Source organism: Apis cerana, linkage group LG9, assembly GCF_029169275.1.
Source record: "Apis cerana isolate GH-2021 linkage group LG9, AcerK_1.0, whole genome shotgun sequence".
Classification (NCBI taxonomy): Eukaryota; Metazoa; Arthropoda; class Insecta; order Hymenoptera; family Apidae; genus Apis; species Apis cerana.
Window position 1 is genome coordinate 9,381,107 of NC_083860.1, and position 24,318 is coordinate 9,405,424.

At 42.4% G+C, this 24,318-nt stretch overlaps 1 protein-coding gene across 5 annotated transcripts in view; it reads left to right on the forward strand.

Moving 5' to 3' along the window:
• Window positions 1-24,318, forward strand: part of LOC108004272 (disheveled-associated activator of morphogenesis 1) — a 46,086-nt gene that overhangs the window by 13,955 nt on the left and 7,813 nt on the right. For 2 of the 5 annotated variants that reach the window (XM_017067069.2, XM_028664478.2), the window contains exon 2: window positions 18,628-18,735. In XM_017067069.2, coding sequence (XP_016922558.1) covers window positions 18,694-18,735 — 42 coding nt within the window. In that variant the 5' untranslated portion in view covers window positions 18,628-18,693. Of the gene's footprint in view, window positions 1-9,458; window positions 10,230-16,398; window positions 16,420-17,575; window positions 17,690-17,800; window positions 17,889-18,627; window positions 18,736-24,318 lie in introns of those variants that run through there. The other 3 variants (XM_017067054.3, XM_017067060.3, XM_017067077.3) reach the window with 3 other exon arrangements.

Below are 24,318 nucleotides of genomic sequence, written 5' to 3' on the forward strand. Positions count from 1 at the left end.
ACGCTCTCCTCGAGCATCGAACACTCTCTAACGGTAAATTTATTTCTGATTCCTCTGTTCCTTGTCGTGTTAAATATCCGGCCGGGACGGATAAGATTGCTCTTTGCGTATCTACGATCGGAGATTTCTGGTTAATTTTCATTTGGATTTCACTCGAAGGCGGGAACGGTTTATGGAAAAAGAAAAATTTCAAAATATGTAAATGGCGCTAGGAATAATTCTGTATCGAGGCGCATCGTGAAAGTGGTAACGCCTGGAGCCGATAGCATACGATCGGCGGTATCGTTTCGGCCCGTCAGGGTACCGTAAATCGTATTTTTTTCTTTCACGGAGCGTGAAAGAAGTCGCTGGTGAAAAATGTGATATCGCAAAAAAAAGAAAAAAAGGAGAAAGAAAAAAGAAAAGAAGAAAAAAAAGATGGCGTGAGTAATAAGCGATCGCCTTAATGACCACCTCATTTGAACAGACTTCTTTTTTTTATCTCGCTTTACTTTTTTCCACCTCTTTCTATTTTATTTTCTCCCAACGGGGAGAAGATGATGGTCGTCTCGTCTCTCTCGACGAGCAGAACGGGAAGCAGGAATGCGCTCGCAATTTTTCAACTGTCAAAACGCGGAACAGGCCTAAATTTTGCTCCTTCCTTCTTTCCACTCTACGATCGCATCGTTCGATTAAAGTAAGAAGAAGAGGATTTATCAAGCGTGGAAAGAATGAATTTCATCATCGTATGTCTATATATATATAGAAGAATAAAAAATATTCTATATTCAAAGATTTGATAATTATTTATTTTAATTTGATTAGCTCAGAGAAAAATCGCAAAAATCTCAAAGCAAAATCTTCAATCAATATCTTCAATTTGCGTGGAAAGCCTTATCGACCAAATCTGGCAAAAACTTTGATTCCCTTCCAGTAAAAATGCGGAGAAGAAACGTAAAAAAAGAAAAAAAATGGGGAGCAGCAAACTTTCTCAAACGAGGAACGATTCAGATGCAAATGTCGCAGAAATTATGTCGCGTAATCGGGTTTTCTGGAAAGGTCTCCCTCTCCGTTATCCCCTTCCCATCCTCCTTCGTTCGTTGTCTCCTAAAATCGCGAATGCGAATAACCGAGGAAAAGACCGTCCCTGGCTGCATCGTGAAAACGAGCGGAATGAAGAGGGACAGCCTCGCGAAGCGTGCGAGGAATAACGAATGCTTGAACTCGTGCCAAGATCTTGCACGAGGTAGTGTCGCCGTCGTCGTCGTCGTCGTCGTTGTCGTCGTCATCGTCGTGGGGGAATCCGAAGAAGAGACGCCGTGATCGTTCGATAGATTCCTCCAGAGAAATTATCCGAATTTGGAAGCCGAGATTATCGAAAGAAGAAACCCATGGAAAGAGCATAAATCTTTCCCGTATCTGATCCGTTCTTTCGAACATTTGTCCCGCGCAAGTCTCAACCACCAAGTTTCCTAAAATGATAAATTTGTAACGGGTATCGATGTGTACTACGTCGTTTCTTCCATGTCGGAAATTGAACGCTAGTCGATTAACTGACGTTGAATGCAAGGAAGTGTGGATTACGAGTTCCGGAGTTCTCTATTATCCGCAAGCTAATTACCTCGTTATCGAGCCGAAAGTAACGAGACTATCCTCTATAAAACTTTCCTATGGATTCGCGATGGATTTTTAAAAATTCGAAGCCACTCCAAAATTTCGACTTCCTTTCTTAGATTCTAATCGAACTTTTAACGAACGGAGTGTTTTCCCCGTATCATCTCTGTATCAAAGGGCTGCACCGTGTCTATACTCGCATATAGGAAAGCAAAACCCAATTCGTAGCGTGTTAACACGACGCCGGGGAAGGCTTAGCTGTCAGAGTATCAGCTGTTCCCATTCGATCCGACAGGAACTCGGACGTACTGGCAGCAATCCAGTGTGACAGAGGGGAACAGAGGTAATCGTACACCACCGGCCCTTGTCATTCGAGTTCTTCCTTAATTAAATCATCGCTTCTTCCACGTTGAATTGGCGAGCAGGGAAGAACCGGATCGATCGCGAATCAAGCGGGGAAGGGGTCAACCAAGCGCGCTCTAAACGAAGATCAATCTTCACCAGGGCCGCTTGAATTTCACCGTATCTCCTTCTTACTCGGCGAATTCGTTTCCCTCCCATTTCGCTTCCTATATATCACGGACTCGTGCTATTATTGATTTCGTCTGGGCCTAAGGGTTTCGCGTCTCCACCCACATCGAATCCTCGTCTCGTTCTCGAGTGACTCACTCGAGCGTGAGATTCGCCCGCGAATTAGAACCGAGTATTTCGTGCGGCCACGGAAGAATGAAAAAAGTTGGTCGAAGATAGACGGATCGGGGCTTCGAGAAACTGTATATACGCAGGATCTTGCGGTTGAATCGAATTCTAGAAAAAGATTTTAACCTGTACGCGATATTTCAATAGCGACACGTACAATGATTTTAACAAAGGTTGGAGGAAAGCTGCGACGGCACCACGATATCCCCCCCTCCCACGAGTTCCATAAACGCGGTAGAAAGTGGAGTTGATAAATGCGAATCGCCAAGTTCTGCGCACACTTCTCTACGTCGAACCGTGTCCCCGTAATCGCGGTATAGAAAACGAGTTAATTCGAATTAAGCGCCGCTGGTGAATTCATCTTTTCTCTGCGAAAGCATGCGATGAGCGGAGTGATATAGCGCGCTGGAGTTACAAGAAAGAAAGGAATGGAGGAACGATGATCTATCGGCAACCCGTCACGGGAGTACTATCGTTCCAACTTTGAAAGTTCTTTCGCTCTAGCGCGCTGTCGAGCGCGAATCGCGCAGATGCCGATTCGTAATAATTCTATTTTACGACTGTGGAACGGCTTATCAGCGGCTACTCTAATCTCAGAGTGCAACCTATCATCGGCGGCGTCAGAGAAAGACCGGGGGCCCCCCCGGTCAGACTTGATGGGCAAGAGGCCTTCATGCGTGAAATTTTCGCCTCTCCTCGGAAGAAACGGACGGAAGAATGCAACAAGAGGAAACGGGGGAAGAAAAAGAGTCGGACGGTTCGAGATAGACGATTTATAGCTGCACGACGTGGGGAAAAAATCGCGACCCACTGACCCACTGCGATGGATAAAAGAGTGTAATCGAGTGGCGAGCGAACCCAACTACTCCTGCATGCTTTTGCATAGCAACCGATCTGTTCCCCGTGATTTTCTTCCATCCGCACGCATGGATCTGGTCTAGATTCCCGTGCACCCTTGCCACCACGATTCGTCACGATAATCGGAGAGAAATGTTGGCGATATATGTTGGCGGAATAACGGAAATCATTCGTGTGTTCCGATTTCTTTTCTCTTTTTTCTTTTTTCTTTTTCGAACGAGCTTCGAGCTACTAGACTTCGCTGGTTAATTAAGAGCGGTTGTGAAGTGGAAGCCGGGCCCTCACTTTCGAGGAGAATAAAAGGTATTGAGTTTTAAGGCGTGCCTGCTCTCTTGTGTACCATTTATATAGTATATAGACTTATAAGGTCTTGGAGTTGTTTAAATTCTCGCCTAGTGGACGTTACGTCTCCGGAGAGCCATAGCTTACGTTTCTTTTATTTTCGAATGTGTAACCCTTGTGTAACCCCCTTTAGATTCGTTCTATCGCGGAGAAAGAAGAAAAACGAGAAATATCATTTAAATTAACAAAGCGCAGATTCAACTTTTTTTTTATTATTCGATATTTAATTTTAATTCGAATTTAAAGGAATGAAATAAGGAGTTTTCTCGAGTTAAACGATTAAAGCCACGGTTGATTCATCCCTCGTGATGCACTAGTTTTCGAAAGTTTTATCAAATTTATCAAAAATCTCGATCCCGTCGAAAAATATTTCCACGTCGTAATTAATCGAAGAAAAAATAATAAATTCTGAATTTTGTCGAACGTCCATACGAAATGAAGCCGTCTATACGCCTGACTTACGTGCCATGAAATCGCGATTAGGCGCGATGCGGATAGGCGAGTCACGAAAACAATGGCAACGAAGCGACGATCACGTAGATCCTCGTAGATCGACCTTTCGGCACGCCTGTCGAATCGAGAATGCGTCCCCCGCATCGGAATCGGGCACCGTTAACGCCGGTAGTGGCCACTAAATTTATTCTAAAATACTACCGAGGTCAGTGTGCCACAATTTTTATCGAGCAACAGGTGTACAGCGTGTCGCGGTTGTTTCTCGTGGAAAAAAAAAATCAAACTTTCTTCTCTCTTCGTGATAATTTCCACAATGTCCGTGAACTCGTCGTTGAAAAAATAATTCCTTTGAAATTAAATTCATCCTGTGAATTTTTCAACGATTGTCTCATCTTCGAAAAGAGGCGCACGTGTATTACACTTTTTTTTTTTTTGCTATCGGAACGCGATAATTTCTTATCTCTTATCCAAAATTGTTTATGAAAGTTAAATAATAAAAATCTCCTCGTAAATAGCTTCGTTTTCAATCCATTAATCCTCATTATCGTACAACAACGATCGATACGAGGAGAAATATCCAACAGATAACCGAGATCACGACCCAAATATCGCGCGAAATATTACGAGCTTTTGTCTCCACGCGATGTTTCCTCAACCGTTGCCGTTTATTACGGTAATTTCTTTCCTGTAGTTACCGGCCGCGATTTCCACGTCAATATTTTATAACCCACGTAGTTTCCTTCCTCCGTTCTTGAACCCCACATCACGTAACCACGTGCTTCGTTTCCTCATCGAACAATGCCGATATCTTGTATCTCGTCGTTCTCCGTCGTGCTCTGTATTCGTAGCTTGTAAAACGCGAGTAATAAAAGCAGTAGCTCCCCTTAAAATCAATGTTGCTCGAACAGAGCATAACTGTCCTTTCGTATGAACTTTGAAAAACACGGAATAATTTAACGGTAGTTGGATCCGAAGCGGGGTATATATATACATATATAGTTTGACACATGTAAACCCGTAATATCTTATCCACGAAGCATCGTGTCGGACAAAAGGTCCGGAACGTGCAGAAAATGGCTAGCAGCCGGGAAAAGGTGGCTACGAAGGTGGCTTGGCCGGACGTTCGGTGTCCGTGAAATCGGCACGGACGGCAATGGAATAACGAAGCGAACGCTTGAATGAGCCCACGCGACGCTCTACACACGCCCACGATCGATACCACGGCCGTCTCTATTCCACAGTCTCTCGCGAATCTTACGATCCTCCTCGAGCGTCGTTTATCGCGGCTCGAAACTTAATAATATTCGCAATACTCGTCGACACTCGATCGTCTCTCTCTCGATCGAACGAGAAAGAAAGTGGCGAGAAAAGTTACAACGTTCCCGAATGTTTCCAAGTTCGTTCGATATTCCGCTTAAACGGCGTAATAATGGAACGTCGTGGCCGCCGTCTGTTCCACCGTCCACCGTTCTAAAAGACGGAAGGCAGACAGAGATGGCCGCGGCGAGAGGGAAAGGGAGGTCCAACTTAACGGGTCTTTCTCAGTAGGTCGATACGTGCAGTAGTTGACACCGATTAGGACCTCGAAATACGTATGTATCGCGGGTGTATATATGTATGTATGTATGTATGTATGTAAAATCGACCCATAACAAAAGAGGAACTTTGACGAGCTATATATATATATATATATAAAATATGTATTATAGTTGGAACAAGTCGGAATATCGTAGCGAGTTATTACAATTTTAATAGGATTAGATTCTAGAATTTCCTAGATCGATCAATTCGTCTCTTTTTCTTCGTTTTCTTTGTCGATTCTCAATTGATATTAGAAAAGAAATTTTTTATTTTATAGCAACGCAATACGATTAAAACTGTCATCAGCCAAAGATGGTACATGCATTTCGAAAATCACCTTATCTTAGTTATGATAGTTTCTCGAAGCGCACCACTTAACCGTACACGCTCGTGCTTGTTGAAGATTTGTCGGTTCAAGTCGGATGGGTGGTCCTCGTCGTCCGAGTCACAAGGGGAAAAGGTGAAACGTGGACTGGAAATTTACGAGATTATCGTCGTCCACAAATGCCTTCGCGCTATAACACGTTCCACGTTAATTGTTTAGAGCCGCGTGTTCACATTCGCGCCGGTTTTGCGCGCGTTTTCTTAACGTCTTATTGCGCGTCTTACATGCGGTCATTGAAATCACCGGGAAACGCGTAACATTCGTTCACAAGCGTTGTGAATTTAAACTAGCATCGATTACCGCTGTCAGTCAATCGGTGCGTGAGCGTGAAAAATCTTTGACAAATGCAATTTCACCTAGCTCATAATAAATACGTCGTTAACGGTTCATTGTGTTAAAAATCTTTATATAGATTTCCTATTGGAATTTACGTGTCATATTCCCCCGTGTAAAATTGATTTCATTCAATTTACGGACGAAGAATATTTTTTTCTCCCCGTTCAATTTATAACGATATGAAACGTATTGTGGAACCGCTCGTGCGCAACTCGTCACGATTACGGCCACTTGTAAAGACTTCCGCTTAATGCGGACGCGCCATTAAGCAATTACCCTAACGACTTCGCATCATCGATTCACGCGCTAATTTCCATTTCCACGTATATCTCTCCACTCGATAAAATTAATCGCTGTTATTGCTATTTCTTCCATTAATTACGAGGTTGTACAAACATCTCGCCGGAAGGAAGGAGCTTCGCTCTATCCGACGCTTCGATTCCATCGGAATATTCTCGGTTGGAAACATTCGATTCGAGAAAATATACCTTGTGTTTTTCTCGTTTACAAAGTCACGTACACGTTTTTGAATCTCGAAATGGAAGTGCTCTGTCACGCGACTCCACGCTTAATGGCGGCGGGCTCTAATCGATCGGGTCGACCTGTTTGCTCGTGTTATCGCAGGAATGCGCGTAAAGGAGCGGGCCGGCACAACATTACCAACTATTACCGGTGAAAACGAGGCGGAGAAACCTTCCTCCTCTATTTCCACCTTCGGTGCACCGCGTTTCCGCGGGCAATTGCCTGCCTCTAGTTGGTTGCAACGCCGACCGTTTACGAGCGTTCGATACTTTATGGATGTTATTCTTTTGGGTGTGTAGGAATATCGCCGTGAAAAATTGCACGGACACGATTGGCAGGAAGTGACAGGATATATCGTGACAAGTTTGCCGTTCACGTGTCTTTAAACGGCCGTTGTTAACAGTAGAACAATCAGGCTTTAACGCACGCTTAATTTGTCACGTGTGAATTATTATTATTCGTAGAATTCGAGGGAATGGGAAAATGGAAAAATAAATATTACAATATATCCCTCGTATCTCCTTCGTATCCAAACTTCTTTTCCATAACTTTGTTAAATCGATACGAAAGAGTTGCTCGTCGTTAACTTGCATCCCATATCTCGATCGACGAGACACGTTAACGACCGATTAAACGAAAACGATCCGCTCAATTTGGATCCAATAAAGTTGGCTTGGATTCCGGCGCGCGCGGCGCGTTCAAAGGCGTAACTCGCGGACTCCGCGTCGACTCGGTTCGAATTAACTCGATTGAAACGTCGCCGTGGCTCGTAGGACCACCGCGACGAAGAATGTGCCCCAAGGCCGGCGATCGAGCGCTCCGTTCCAACCCTCCTCCCCCGTACAAACGTAGGGGTAGGGGAATCTCACCATCGCTCTCGTCTCCTTTTACTCGCAGAAAAACCAGTCGTCCACCGGCGAGAAGAAGACGAGACGAATGCATTCCATCGCAAGGTTGCAACGACAGAGGCAAGAACAAGGACGATTTCTTTTCCTCCTCGTCTCCTTCCTCCGTCTCGGCATTCTCTAATTCGAACACTTCCCCTTCCTCTTCGCCCATCGCCGGCCTCTCTTTTCTTTTCTTTTCTTTTTTTTTTCCTCTCCATATCCGTGGAAAGGCCTCGCTTCTCGTGATCCCGCGAGCACGTGGCACGCGTACGGTTTGCGTTTTCTTGGTCGACCACTGGTTGCCCGCTTTTTACAACTCCTTCTTTGCCTGGCCCCCGTTTAAGTACATGCAATCGTACTTGAGCCAAAAGACCGCAGAAACCGACTTCTGTTTCAAGAGAAAATTTTCGTACCTGTTCTGCATCCTATCCTATTTTCGTCCCTCTCTCCCTTTTTTTTCTCTTTCTGTTTTGCCAATTTTTCTGACTTTCGATTTCGCTCGAATCCGCGTAAACATCACGCGAGTTGCGGGAAAAAATTTTTGGTGGACGGAGGAATTGTCGAGAATTTATATTTCCTCGTTCCGGGAAACTTAACTTGTATTTGCAAGTACAAATTCTCGATGCGTACGTGCTTCCTCTCGCGTAGATTTGCAACGTATCGGCAATGTCTGGCCTGATTTCGCTTCGAGGAGGAAAAATTTATGGTATAAAAATATACGGAAATCAATAAATGAAATCAAAGAGTTCATACGAAGATATTAGGATAATATTTTTGACTTGGTAAAATTTTTAAACACTTGAGATCGTATTCGAAATTCTCGATAGGCTAAAGACAAAAGTTGAACTACCGACTCTAAAGATTTTTACCAAATGCATCGGTAAGTTAAAAGTAGTTAAAACGATTTATATTTATGAATATTGTTTTTCTCGTGCAATTAATGTAGCCGTAATTCTATATCTAAAGATTTTAGATAACGAATGTACACGCGTCGAGAATCCGAGTATCACGTGTAAACTTTCCTCCGAGGTAATAAGCCATATTTACTCGCAAAGTATTTTCGCGTATATTTTACCGTGCTGACAAATTACAGATTCTCTTGAACATTCTCGGCCGTGTATAAATATTCATTCATCGTGGCAAAAAAAAAAAAAAAAAAAAAAAAAAAAAAAAAAACTCCAAAAGCATCGGAATCGCTTTTAAAATTTGGGTCGTTCACGCCCATCCCGACCGACTTAATCTCGAAACGTCTCCGCTGTTCGAAAGCTTTAGCGAGTGAAAAGTATTCCGCCGAGCAATAAAAACCTTTTAACCTTGCATCAAACTTGTACACAACATTGATTCGCGCGTTCGTAATTTCCTTTAATCAACGCCTCGACGATCGATAGAAAGTCCTTAGATAGCCTTCGAGAGATTTTATTTCCCGTGATATTTCATTTCGCGTGTGTGACACGCGATGCTGCAACATGGAATTGAAAAACGCTAGAAATTAACGATTACTCGAGCGTTTAATCAACTTATTGAAAATCATCTCGCATACGAAATACGATAGAAATAATTTTACAAGGAAAAATAGTATTCCTTTGCGTATACGTAAATTATACCCATCGTGCCAATTTTTCCAAACAGGCAACTGAAAACATTGCACGCTTCCGCGGCCGCTATTATTTCCGGGCATTAAACAATATCGGTCGGATGGTCAGTCGAAGATTAAGGTATACGTGGTGAGCAGCTCCCCGTAGCCAAGTAGGCCCCCCTACCTTTCAAGGTACCAGTCGGGAGGCTCTCTGTGTGCACCTGTGCAGGTTGAGAGGTGTTGTGTTTTCACCTGGCAGTTCAACCTACAATCGCGAGCAAGAAGGTTCCGCAGCCGCGATCCTCTCTCGCGTTCCATGCCCGCCACGACCGCTCCTCGAACCGAATCGCTTTTTCGCTTCTTGCTTTTCTTTATTATTTCCCTCCCTGTATGTTTGTCAACGGAACAAGTGGTGAAAGGAAATTCGAAGGAAGAAAATTCGGTGCGTTGAACGAGAATGATGCGAGGAGAGAATGTTAATATTCAGTCTCGCCGGAACGGAGGTTTATTAAAATAATCACCGAGAGGAAGGAACGGTGAAGAGCGGACAAGGGTGATATTAAACTTCGTCAGGAATCAGGCATCAGTGATCGAAACGAGGAGAAGAATTTTCGTGAATCGTTTGGATTGTCGAATCGAAACTCGATCGGTGGCTTCTTTCCATGGAAGTCGGTATTTCCGTAGAATTTTGAAATTTCCACGATTTCTCCTCGAATTCTCCTCATCGAATGAGATCGAAGCTTCGGTGAAATTATTCCTCTGAAACGCGGTGTACAACGCGCTTGGAGGAACGTTCGGTTAAGTTGGATAATCCGTGATATGCGTAACTTGTCAGTGGTTGTGGGAGAATCTTGATCGCCCCGGGGAAAAATTCGTGCAAGGCAATTGGCTCACCGAGGAAGATACTCGTTTCCAGAAGAAGAAAAAGAAGATCATCATTTTGTGTGTGGCAACCACGATGGACACCGTATTGGAGAAAATGGGCAAGCTGAATTTGGTAATGTTGCTCGATTATCGATATTTTTACGAATGATTTAATCAAAGAAATCGGTCGCTCTCTCGATGTTCGAGAAAACAAAGAATCCCGTTTACATCGTGCATCTGCACGAGTCGCTCCACGCAGTTTTTGCCCCCGTTTCTTCAACGGAAATATGAGTTACATGATTCCTCGAAAAAGAAAGAAGAAAGAAATCTACTCTTCACTTCCGTCGATTAATGATCGGTGAAGCTGAAGCAACAGCAACCGACAATCCGATGATAATCGTGTTCCAGCCGGATTAATAAAGTGTGGTTGGGATCACGACGACATCCATCATCCAGCATAAAATTATACAGTGAATTTTGCATCGGAAAATCGCTTCGTAACTCTGTAATCGTGCGCGCATATCTATATAGTTATCCGTGTCGATGATCGGCCTCTATCTAGCCTTTTTTTCTGCCCGCTTTCTGACCGGGTTGGACACAAGCCTTGCTAGATGTTTAGCCATTACCTCGTTACGATCGACTGGTTTAAGCTTGGCTCGATCGTTTTTCGCTCGAGGAATCGCCCGGGGGCTCGATAGTTGCATATTCCGGAGCTTGTGGGTTTCTGCCCACGATTAGCCGTACAGCGATAGGTAAATTGCTGCGAGAGCACGCGCTGGATTAGAAGAGGAAAATGTCGTTTCGTGTTCAGAATATAACGCTTCTTCCGGCGAAATTTCGAAATCTAACGCCGTATTAACGAACCACTATGAAGATCGAGATGTCGTGGACGATCGTGGGACATTATAGAGACTCGTCCAGAGTCGTGCGCAAATTGTGCGTTGCGAAATCTCGATGCGGTTTAATCGTCCTTGATGCGGTGATTTTTTTTTTTTCTTTAAGGAATAATTTTCTCTTTTTCTTCTCGTTTTTTCCCCTTGTTACGTTTATAGGGAGATTCCTATTATGGGAATCGTAAATGGAAAAGAGAAATCGTGATTATTAACAATGAGACCGATATCGAAAGAGAGTCTATGAGAATCTCTCTTATGAGGATTCTTATAAATAAGTGAAAACCGAATCTCGAGGAAAGATACGGTTAGAGACATAGGTATAACTTCCTCGTTATATCAACGTCCCCGTTGAATATACTACGGTTATGTCTAATTAAATCCCGCGAAACGTTAACTAATTAACGTTAAATAGCCTCGAGCGTTCATCGAACGAAAATTTACATTCGTTAAAGCGACGTGGAAAAAAAGAGAGAGAAAGAGAGAGACTTTCGTCAAGCTATATTCTCCATGCATCCGAGACTTTAATTAAAATTTATACGAGCAGATGGAAGAGAGAGAGAGAGAGAGAGAAAAAAAAACGGAATCAGCTACGGTTCCTCGCGCTAGTCGCTGATTTTCACGGGCGTCCATTCGCATCCACTCGTCCAAGCGCAAAGAAAATTTTGCATCGAGCCTTTGTCCTTCTTCAATGTCCCTCTTCTCGATCTCCTCATATCTGATTAGAGTGGCTCTAATAATGAAGAAAAATCGCATCACGATAGAAACATCGAAACAGTTTTCGAAAGGAGCATAAATTATATTTTTGATAAAAATTGCCTTCATATATGGAGATGTAATAGAGTATGAAACTCGTGTACAACAATGGTTACGATAAAAAATAGTTGAATTATCGTTCTTCTCCGTTCTTCCTGTTGGAACGGGTATTTCTTTCCTTCCTCTCTCTCTCTCTCTCTCTTCGACGCGGACTCTCACCAAAGATATTCGGCGAGTGAAACTTTTTGGGCGCCCTTCTCTTATCGATTCGAACCGGTCGATGCGTTGCGTTCCATATCCGGAATGCGAGTATCGCAATCATTCAACATAGCAGAAGAATAGAATCCCTCCTTGCTCCTCCTCACTTTCTCCCCTCCCCTCTAGGCCCTGTTTCGCGCAACGATATTTCTCAAACTGGCCACAACTTCTCTGCTCAGGAACGGGAACGATCCGATTCCTGTTTTTACTTCTTCCTGAAGAGAAACGGAATTCTCGTGAGTCGCGTGTTTATACCATCAAAGGGAAGCCAGTTTGGATTCCTAGACGGAATTCGGTTTAGCACGGTAAATAGTCTAAATCGTAACGCAGGAATTCCTTGAGTTTCCGCCATGGAAACCGAGTCAGGCACACCGAGTATCGATTTTCTCGTTATCCGTTATAGCTGTACGTTCACTTTTATGAGCTTGCAACGGAGGGAAAAAAAAAAACGTTCGAGAGAATGAAACGGCGGATGAAAAGAACTCGCTCCTTTGTTATTTGACATCCGAAATGCCAATTAATTTGAAACTTGTTGGTTGGATAACGCGTTCACGTTCTTGGAAACGGTTGGAAACGGGAGAAATGAGCATTTCGGAAACCAAGTTTCACATGCAAATCCCCCACGAAAGTATCGTATTACGAATCTGTAAACATGTTTTTCTCACTCCTTGGTTGGCTGGATTCAAATTTTGAAATCGGAGAAACATTTTTCCCCCCTCACCGACCGTCGAAGCTGTTAAACATATGCCACGCTCCTTCCTTTCTGGTTTATTCTCTTTCCAACCATAAATCGTTAGATTTATACTTTTTTCTAGGGGAGTGGAAAACTCGTCTCTCGATTTTCCTTTTCTAAGTCTTTTAAAAAACCTCGTTGAAATTGGAACGAACTAAACGACACAAGAAAGTTAACAATCATTCTTCAAGACTCTTCGCCTCGATCAATTAAATTATTTTTATCTTTGGAATATTCAATATTTGCGATAAAATAGATACATTTAATCGACGATATCCATCAGCGACGATCAAAGCCATCCATTGATATCTCTGTCCAGCCGTAGCTGTTGAATAATTGTTACAAAATTGTTGCACAACGCGAAAATGACGAGACCAAGAAGATATCTCGTATCTCGATCAAACGTTATTTCAGTTCTCCTTTTGTGAAAACGTGCAGCGTATCGGACGGATCGAGAGTAATCGCGTGCAGCCTGTTTAATGACGCCGTTCGCAATTAACATTCTCGAATGATGCACGAGGCAATCTACAATGACAAATTACGCGAGAGTGTTTAACATCGAAATCTTTGATGGCCGGAGATCGTGAAGTATAGCTATCAAGTTCTGATAACCGGTACCGGTGAGATTCGACATGATGCTCGCTTTGCCTCTTTCCTCTCTCTCTCTTTCTCTTCCTTCCTTCCTTCGCTTCAATTCGATTAACTCTTAAATCGGGATTCAAAATTGTCTGGATTCTCCTCTTCTCTTTTTTCAAATTTTTCGACGTGGATAAATAGAAATAGTTGAACGATTCGTAACTTTCTACAAGATCGTATATCGATATAACGATGAAGAAACAGGGGTAGCATCAGGTTTCGTTTCAAAAGGCGCATCGAAACGATATTGACAGGAGATAGAAGTTTCCTTCGAGGAACAATTACTCCATTAATGAGAGGCCGATTTAAGAAACTTCGATCAATTAGATAGATGAATTCGTTTAATCGAATAGAAATTTGTTAAATCTCTATCGATCCCCGAGTTTCGTTTCCAACGAAGCGAAAGCTCGGCGCAAAGTTGACATCTGCCTGCCTGCGTTGTCTTCCACACGGATAAATTGCCCTTTTAATTCCGACCAGACACCAATGCGCGTATAGCAATTCTGCCGCGAGCCAAGCAGATCCTATCCATTTAATACTTCGATTCGTAGCTGCTCTCACATCGCTCTATACATCCTTCTATCTAAATATAAATCAAGCCAAATGAAACGGTTCGCGCCACTACCGACGCCGATCGAAATTAGAATCTCCATTCCGCCGAGAGTTTCTCTTCTAAGGTTAATGTCATAATTGCACACGCACGATGCATAATCGAAAGGCATGCCTCGATCGAGCTGCTTTCTTCGACCACTCTTGAGCCGATCTCTTGAGAAACTCTCTCGGTGAACGATGCACAGATTTCGATCGGGCATTCGACGTAACCGCGCAATAATTAATAATCTTCGATAACGTTTCTCATTGATCAACGTTAATGGATGTAATCTCGTTAATATCGTAATCGAGATGATATCGATCGAATTTTCACCAAGAGAATCGAGACGGACGCATTTGCTCGTACATCATTTATATCATGCACGTATGAAAATTCCTCTTTGAATTCCTTGCGAATTCCATCGCGTGTTCTTCGCGCATGGATCCCACTTCCACGGAAACCTGATGTATTTCTGGAAGAGATCAAAGAAGCGAGGGAAAAGAGGGAAATATATCCATGGAATTTGCACGTCTTTGTAATAACCGGTACGCATATCGTGATTGAACGCAATTTTACAGACACTGACACACATTCCTCCACATTGCGCATAACTGTACATCGTTCGATCCGTTTAGACGGCAGTTTTGCGTTTTTTTTCTTTTTTTTTTTAAGTTATTAGATCATTCGGGATAAAGAGATGGCAGTTGGGACGGCTCGACGAGCACCGATCTTTCTTATGGAATGTTCTTTTACTCGGAGCAACTAAGAAAACTGTCACAACCATCTAGTTTCCCTTTAACGAAATTATGTAGAAGAAATTATGTAAAAGATCGTATCTCTCTTGCATTTATTTAAATAATATGGCGCTTAAGGATGAGACTAATTAAACCTATTTCTGGAATCTATTAATCGTATATTAATCAACATAAGTATATTTTTCGTGTAAATTTATCGTGACGTTATCAAAACATGTAAAATATAAAATTGTTCGAAATTTTCTAAACTCGTGGAGTACGAATAATTGTTTAACAATTCGTAAGTTTACAAAGAATAGAATATAGGATAACCTGATCACCTTTCACGTTGATGATATCATGATAAACGTATAAAAGAAAATATACTTACGTTGATTAATATACGAGGATCGACTTTTACTCGAATGAAGTTTTAATTAGTCTCATCCTTTTAAGCGCAACAATATTCAAATAAAGAGATACAAGATCTTTTGTACAATTTCATTAAAGAAATTACCAAATTGTTCATTTCGATCGCTTTTTCTACATCAATTATACTTTTTAAGATATTTATACTAGCCTTCGAGAGTTGTTTCTCGCTCTAAAGACTCGAATCGTTTCAGATAAATTTCAAATCGCACCATCATTTCTCGCTTCAATCGATATTTTTTTATATGTATTCTTGATTTAAAAAAAAAATGTCATGGATGTAACGACTGCCCTCGTTTTCCTGCCAACGACCGTATCGTCACATCTCGTGTCGCGTGTGTCGATTCACGCGAAAGTTCACCTGTGCCCCGTGAGGCCTCGTTTCACGAGGAGGCGACGACGAGGAGGCGATCATCGCGCTTTCGAGCCGATTTTTATCGAGGATACGACGGAGAAAATCTGCCCTCCCGCCCGTTCGAAGATTTCTCGCGCGCTCCGCCGATTAACGAAGCGGAGAATTAATCGCCGCCTTTCAAATGCCATCATCTGATTGCACGACAGTTCAATCGAGCGACCGTCGAGCTTCGATTTTCCTTCTATCCTCTTCTCCCCACCTCGTGATTTCGAGATCTGCTTTCCTTAGAAATGACGATTGCAAAATGCGTTGCACCATTGACGCGATTATGCAAACGAATTAGACCTCTTATGTTATTTGATTGATCGAGAAAGTCTGTCGATAAATTCCGTTTTATCATCGATAACATTTCGTTTTGATCATTCTCGTTTAAATCGGAGAACTGAAACTCAGAAATATAAGCTGTTAAATCAAAAATTCATTCCAGTCGTCTTCTTTCAGACATTTTATGCGAATTCCATATAAGGAAAATATGCAATAGTAATGGAGAATTTTTTTCAAAAAATGAACTTAAAAGGTAAAATTAAGAAATTTTCAAACACGGTGAAATCCATTTCCAAGACGAGATTACATGAATTACGAAAGCAAAATCACCATCGAATCGAATATTATTTACCTAACAATAACAATATGAGAATCGCTGCTCGGCCTGTATTTACAATTGCGAATCTGCAACCTGTGACAGGCTGTATCGTGTCCCGATGTGTCACGAGGAAGCGATTAAAGTACTCGTAGATTAAATCGTGCAACCTTGTCGATACTGTTTACAACCGTGTCCCGTAAACACTTGCGTTCGAGGAACTATTCACTCGGCGAAGAATTCCATTTCGATACGTGTCCATGGCAGTGAGTCTTCCCTAAACGGACAGACGACGTACAGGTTAGTTCCTATTCCCTTCGATCGACCTACGTTACGTTGTCGGTACTGTATCGAGTCAAATTTCCAACCTCGAAAACGAAACGATTCACGGAAGATCGATCTCAATCGCCATTCCATGTGCAAGAAGGCGACGTAACCGATACGATACATTTGTACAACGGAACGAATCATCAGAAATTCGCATGTAACGTTGCGCATCGCACAACTCGTGAATGATTGTGAACGACAGTTATGTGTATACAACATTCTCGTTACGCCAACAGGCTCGAGCTAACGGCTCATAGAGAAGGTTACAATTACCCCGGGGCAACAGCTGCTCCGTGAGATAAAGGGAACGACACTGTCCCCGGTTAACGTGGAAACGTCACACGCAGACGCGCTTGAATTAATGGAGGAAAATTAGCCAGTGTGCGATCAGTCTTTATGCTTTCGAGGGAAAAGGTGTTAAGGTGTGGACGTTCGTATTAATTTTTAGGAGGCAAGTGGGGAGAGGGTGATATAAATTTTCTCGATGGCGTTTTTTTTGATTCCTGGAAATTGTGATCACAAATTTTATTTTTCTCGTATCGCAAGTGCAAAAAAATTGAGTAGTCTAATCTCAAAGATTTTAGAATGATATTCTCTAATATCAGATTATTTTTTTGTCAAATTAAAATCGAAAGAAAATAATTATTCTTCAGAAAATTTGAAGCGATTCAAATCCGAGCAAAATTAGAAATAGGTGATTGAAAACGACCTTCGAATAATTAATCCCTCGTGATTCCGACGCTCTCTCTGTTGATATTTTCGCAATGTCTGGACTCACAGTTTCGCCAGGACGAACAGTTGGCGCAGAGATAACGCATCCGCGATAACCATGCACCATCTGTTGAAAACCGTCTAGCATTATCGGGAATATCGATAATCATTCCTATCTCTCGTTATTGTAGCGTTTTAGAAAGAAAGAAAAAAAAAGAAAAGAAAAAAACACGGACAGACGAACGTCGCACAAAGAAGGATTCCAATAGTCCCGATCTTAAAACGATCGTTTATCGATTCTTGTTGAAAGACCGCACAACCGACCATGCATACCTGCGCGATAATCCACTGTCAGAAATTACCGGCGCATTTTATTTTTTCTAAGCGGGGCGATAAGAAATTTGACGGCACGATAAGAGAGACTGCGTTGGGTCGACCTCGTTGTCGACTCGAGCCTCTTCGGCTCGTCGACAGCCAAGAGGCCAGTCTCGCGAGTTCGCGCTTCGAGAACGTGCAAAAGTGAAATTCACGGGTAATTGCGCTCTTGATCGCGATCGGGAGAAGGAATCGAAGGAATCGATTCCTCTCTTTTTCTTTTTCTTCTTCTTTTTTTTTTCACGTTTTGGTGACCCGTTTTGTTTAGAAAGATTCGCATGACGGAGCAGCATGACGAGGCCATCGAATCCTGTCCGGAACCCGGACAGGATGGAAGATGGTCGAAATTCTTCGCGGTAGGTTAAGATCCAAAAATTGGAACAAATCATATGCGAGTAGTGGGACGAGTTAAGATAATAGAGTTAAGATAACAAAAGTTGATGTGAGACGAAAAATCGATATGCAGGAAATTGTGACGAATCAAGTTCGCGATCGTACCGGAAATTTTGTATCGAGGAGGAGATTTGCGACGCAGATCCAATCCGGAAGTAAAGTACTAAAATACAGCGAGAACGATGAGTAGGAATTACTTTTATTAGTATTCAATATTTTGAGAGACATTGAAACGAGGAATAATTGCTGACTTGATGAATTTATCTCTCAACATATATAATTTCGTCAAGATGAAAATAATTTTATTTATGTTATTTATCACTTTCTCTACGAATTATATTATACGAATTATATTATAGGAGATAAAGTGAATTTTTTCGAATAACACGAATGACAAACCGGCACCGTTACGACACTGCCACACAAAGGCAACATTACGTTCTATCTTCGTAACAAGTTGTTCTACCTGTTCTTTTTTATAATGCGTGATACCGTAGGAATTCATATTGGACAAAAGCGAGTGAAAGGCTAGTGCGTGAATTTTCCTTTTCAGAGATATGCGCTTCTCCCCAATGAATCGAATCGCTCATATTCCGCATTTTTCCAATAGAATTTCTCTCGATTCGAATGTCTATCGATTCATTTCAGGATCGCGAGACATCACGATTCGATTAAGTGATCGGAATGTTTTCTGGCTTTCAGAGGATTCCGAGCTGTCCAGTGAAGAGTCCACAGCCCTTGAAGGAATTTGTGGGTCGCTGTCAGACGATGCCATCGCGAGTGAAAAAGTCCTTCTGCGGTTGCCTTCAGGTAAGAATGAGAATTGCTTCGATTAGAAACTCCAAGTCTAACGAGACTTTGCTGCAATTACGAATCGCTACATAATTTGTCTGGCTGGAACGATCGAACAAAAAACAAGGATCGAATAATTATTCGAATAAATTTTTATTTTATTCCTTTTCCTTTCTCTTCGCGTAATTTATTTCCGGAAGTAAATATTCATCTCTCGTATCGTTTCTAATAATTACTCGTTCCTTTCGTTTCAAATAAAAAAATATTCAATAACGCAAAAAAAAAAGAAATAAGTTCCATGTTTGATGTTTACTCGACAGAATACGTATCATCGATAAGAACTCTTCTTCGACGGCACAATCTCCGCGGCAAATCCTTCCTTAATCCTCCTTTAATCATTCCGCAAATACTCTCAACATTTATCCTCAAATAAACAAAAAAAAAAAAAAAGAAAAAAAGGGGAATATAATTCACCGGTTGAACGAAAACAATTAGCGGAATTGTGTCGGTGCTAGATTTCGCCGTTTACCTTAAACGCTTTGCCTCCGCGTTTCCGCATTCTTGGTTCGTTCGAATCGGTGGAACGGCAAACGGAGGACCGATCGCCGCCGCGAAACCACTTCTGCGAAACAAGATCGTCATCGGGAAGTGGAAGTTACGTAACTCAAGGTGGGATATAATGTAAACTAAGGACGAGGGGGTGACGCGTTTTTCTCGAGGAGATCGTGACGAGGAGGAAAATTCGGATGGATCGATCAGCTTTACTACTTTGAACGAGAGATGACGCCATGTTGAATTATCGTGAAAGGCGCGCACACCCATAAACGCAAGGCATTCCGGGATGACATCTGCAATGCAAACGCGGCGCGCGTGCACTCGTGTCGAGATTCCTGGAGGCTCTTCGATCCCGAAAGGGAACTCGGTGTTGCTCGTAATTGCGCTCCCCGGGATTTCTAACTCGTTGAAGGAGAGACCGGTCACTTTCTTCGTTCGCCATAAGAAGATCGCCAACTTGTGATGGAAATAGACGTAATTGGATTAAATCGGGAATTTTTGGGGAGGGGAGGACGCGACGAAGGTGAAAATCGTATCGAAAGCGTTGAAGATTGAGTCATTAGAGCTGTTTATCATCAGCCTTCCAACTTCCTGGTCGCTTTACGAGCGCGTGCCCGTGCAATTATTGCGGGAATTATAAATTGGTCACGATCTCTTCTGAACCTGAATGCCGCCGGAAGTGGCGCTAAGAACAATACGGTGGAACGATTCTTTCTGGCGTTACTTGACGCGCGTGTTCAACTTTTTGCTCGCTAAAATGGCCTTGCACGATTCTCTCAACTGTAGCCTATTGTATTCTTTCTTTTTTCTTATTTTTCATCAAAGATGCCTTGTCACAGAGGATATTCTCTTCTTTATGTCTCCGCTTAAAAGATTATCGACAATTAAAATTACGCGAAAAGAAGAAAGACGAGTGTCAAGTTTTTAGACGCCTCGCCTTATACGAATTCCGCGTAGTCATGCGATTGTAGATGTCATCTACTCGCGTACTTCTTCAAAATAGTGGATTCCTTTTTCGATTATTCCTACCGATTCTCGATAAGCCGTAGCGGAAAATGGCTTGTTGTAAATCTGAGAAGAAGAAGAAGGGGAAGAAGGGGAAGAAGAAAAATAAGTTCCAATAAATCTTGGCACCAACAGCTCCAACTGAAATCAAAGCGATATATTATTCTGTCTCCGTTAAGCGATAAATAATTCAATGGCTATCGCGGGGCGTGTACGAAAAAGATGCGCAGCTCGAATAGTGCTCGAAATACCGCGAACCAAGAGATCGCATTGTCACGGATCGTTGCATCCTCCTCATACAAATTATCCACGGGGGTCTTTGACTGCGTGACCCGTGACGATACGGATGTCCACCCCGCGGACAGGGGTCGAGAAAATCCGGCTTCCTTCTCGGAATCGATGAAGCTTGAAGGTGATCATCTTCCAACTCGCTATTAAAAAGTGCATCCGAGGTATTACGAACGTGATTATCTTTGCGTGACGGGATGGCCATGCTGCGATGTTTTATGATAGAGGCGTCTTCTTGTTCGAGGCACAAAGGAAGAAAATTGGGATAAGACGCAATGGTGAGACAACAATTGCATTTAGTTACTTTTCAAGAAAAATTGAATTGAACTTGGCTTGGAGTTTACACAAACAGCATCTAATAAAAGAATAACTCGACAACGATGACAGTCAACATCGACGATCAACGATCCACGTTTATTTATTTCGTTTCATCTTATCATACTCTTCGATTTAAACGTCGGCGGAATCCTTTGAATACCGATCCCCAGAATCGATAAAGCGATCGACTGTCGCGCGATAAATCGACTCATAATTCGCGTCTCGATCGTAAAATTGGCCATCTCGTCCGATCGTTCCACCGGTTCCCTTCTTCCTAGGAATTCACATTGTGGATAAAATATACATACGAAAGAAGCTTGCTTAGTTCCAAGCCACTAGACCAGAAACGCTCAACTTGGAATCAACTTCTTCTTCTTCTTCGATTCTTCCATATCGGCGCATCCACCTTCGGCATCCACCTTTCTTTCTCGGGACGAGATCAGCGTCAATTCCACGGAATCGAATTAAAGAAAAAGAAGAAGAAGAAAAAGAAAAAGAAGAAAAAAAAGGAAACACCGTATATACCGTGTACTTCCACGAGGAATCCATCTCGATTCCCATCCAGTCGTCCTTGAGCGAATCCTATGACCCGTAGGATTCCATTATGCCGATCAACCCTAGCGCTGCGGGGCGTGTCCGGCGAGGAAAAGGGGAGGGTGATACACCTTGGTCGAACGTAATCGTGTTTCCACCATCCTCTAAGGATCTTTGCAGTTCTTCTTCTTCTTTTTTTCTTTCCCATCGGCAGATCTGTCGAACTCGGAGGCAGAGATCCGATGGAATGCATCCATAGATGGTAGCAAGAGCGGCTCGAAAGTCTGCGAACGATCGGTATCGCGTGTGAGACTCGTGGAACACGGCGTTCTTTACGTGTTTCGCGGCGACGCTTTCAATTATCTACGATGCTGGAATTTATATGCGGTTCCCGTGCTATTCGAAAGAAAACGATGGAAACGCTCGGCCATCGTGATTTTTCCCTATCGAGCTTGCTCCCATTTGCATCTATCTAGGAGACGCTTTTGTCTCTTCTTCTTCTATCGTCCCGGTTTCATGTTCGATCGCTGCTATCTTAGGAGACGAGCGAAAGAAAGCGTGTATGCGTTTTTGCGGGGAAACGCGTCTTAAAATTTTCTGCTCGGAAATATTGATGTGTATGCATGGAGTGCAACTCCAGGGAGGGGCAAGAGAAAGTTGTATCTTCGATATTAAATTATATTGAGCCAATGTATCTTAATTGTTATCTTCTTGCTATTTCGTAACGTCTGAGAAAATTGTATCTTATTTACGAGTTGTGTTATTTTCTTTCTGTCTTTTTTACTACGCCTTCTATAAAGTAAGTAAATAACTGTACAGTTATCCTCATACACCACACATATCCTGTTTTTAATTAGCGAGAAAGCAGTAAAATGTTCCAAGGGATTAAACTTCTACCCTCGCGGTAATTTCATTGCCAAGAAACTTCTTTCTTCACGCTTCGCAAAACGGAAACCCGGCAATTTTCTCGGGATCTTACAAATTTTCGAGTTATAGAAAGTCGTTGGAAAATTTTCTCGGGCACAATCTATCTCGTTGGAATTTATTCGAGGTCCAGGTTTTTCGGTTTTACGACGGTTAAATTATCCCTCTAAACAACCCCATTCCGCTCGGTTTAGTTCGGAATTTCTCGTTCGAGCTTCGAAACGCTGCTCTCCTTCGAGAGAGGAGGATTGTTTGTCCCGCGATGTATACAGCTCGTAAAGAGACGGAAGAGAGTTTGACAAGAAATTTAGTTCGCGGAATCTATTCCCCTGTGGAACGGGAAAAGAGAAAAAGGGAAAAAAGAAGGAAGAAAGAAAGAAAAGAAGGGGGAAAAAAATTATGCTAATGCCGGCGAGTTTGACGCGATCACGTTCCAGAGAATTTCTTGCCAGTGCTGCTTCTGAACCACTTCAACCACGTTCATTGCGGATCCAACCAACGCTCGTGAAGAAGCATATGTACTATCCCCGTAGAGAAATACCGACGTTGTTTCCCATCGTCCATCTGTTCCACTCCAAGCCCTCGCAATTTCTTCTCTCGATGCAGAATAGAACACGGGACGTAATGACTTTCTTTCCCGAACGAAATTACCTCAAGATCGTTCCAACTATCCATTTTTGTCGAAATTCTATTTCGTATTCTTTGGCACCGATCGCCTCGTGGCTCCTTATCGATAATTTGATTCGATTCTCTTCCCTGGACGCAACAATGAGCAATTTATTCCTCGACTGTCGAAAAATGTGTCCATTCACGATCAAACGGGTTTCTAGCGAGTCAATAGCCGTTGGAACTTGACAGAGTGTAGGCAATATGTCATATTTCCAAGTCTCATTGCGCTTAATATGTTTCCGTTACCATGTTGACAACCTATCCGACGCCGTGCCCACGCGCGCGTGGGTGTTCTCAAACCTGAAACGATCCGCGCGAGAAATACTTATTAGGTGGTCCGGAGAATTCGAATTTTAGACGAATAAGGAATCTTTCGAGTTTTTTCCCCCTTTTTTTTTATGTATTTCTCCTTATCCTTTTCTCGTAATCACGACTTTTTTTTCACAACCGTTTCACAAAACGTTTTCAACTGTTATGCAAGAGCATGAAACGTAAAAAAAAAAAAAAAATTGCACTTTATCTTTCTTATTTTTAGAACATTACAACAGAATGGGAATAGGAGTTAATCTAAGAACACGTAGAGAGATAAGTTTCAAGATTATACGTATGTAAATTCCACACATGTATATTCATTGACTTTCATTCCTCTTGACGTAATCAAACATCTGTCTGTACGAAATGAACGTTCCAAATAACTTTAATGTACGCATATTTTATTTCTAATCGACGGGAGGCAACGTATCGTAAAAGGCACGTGTTACGTAAAAAAGGAAAAGGAAGAAAAAAAGCCTCGTCAAACTATCTCGAGAGCGGTTACACTCGATTTATAATTGATTCGAGACGGGACGAGATGTTAAAATTCCAAGGTTCCATCTAAGGTTAGATCCTTGAAAATTGCAAGGAAAATTATCGTCGAAACGAGTTTGTGGCACGAACGTGCACAACTCGATATTTCGCTTTCGTTCCGTATAGGCCGATTACGAGTAAATCGCATCGCGTGCAACCGATGAATAACATGGTTGCAGTAAATCGGGTCACTTTATACAGTTAACATAACGTTGCTTCCAAGATCTTGCCTTGGATTACGTCTGTTATCAAGCCGCAACAGAGACGTAGATGGAGAAAAGAAAAAAAGAAAAAATGAAAGAAAGAAAGAAAAAAATATGCATATGAAACTGTAGTACACGGAACGGTATTCAGTGGTTGTTCGCATCACGCGCGGCTTCAACTCGTGTTTTACCTATATAAAACGCACAATCTATAGATTCCACGTTAGTTGAACATTATATTATTTGTATAATTGGGAAT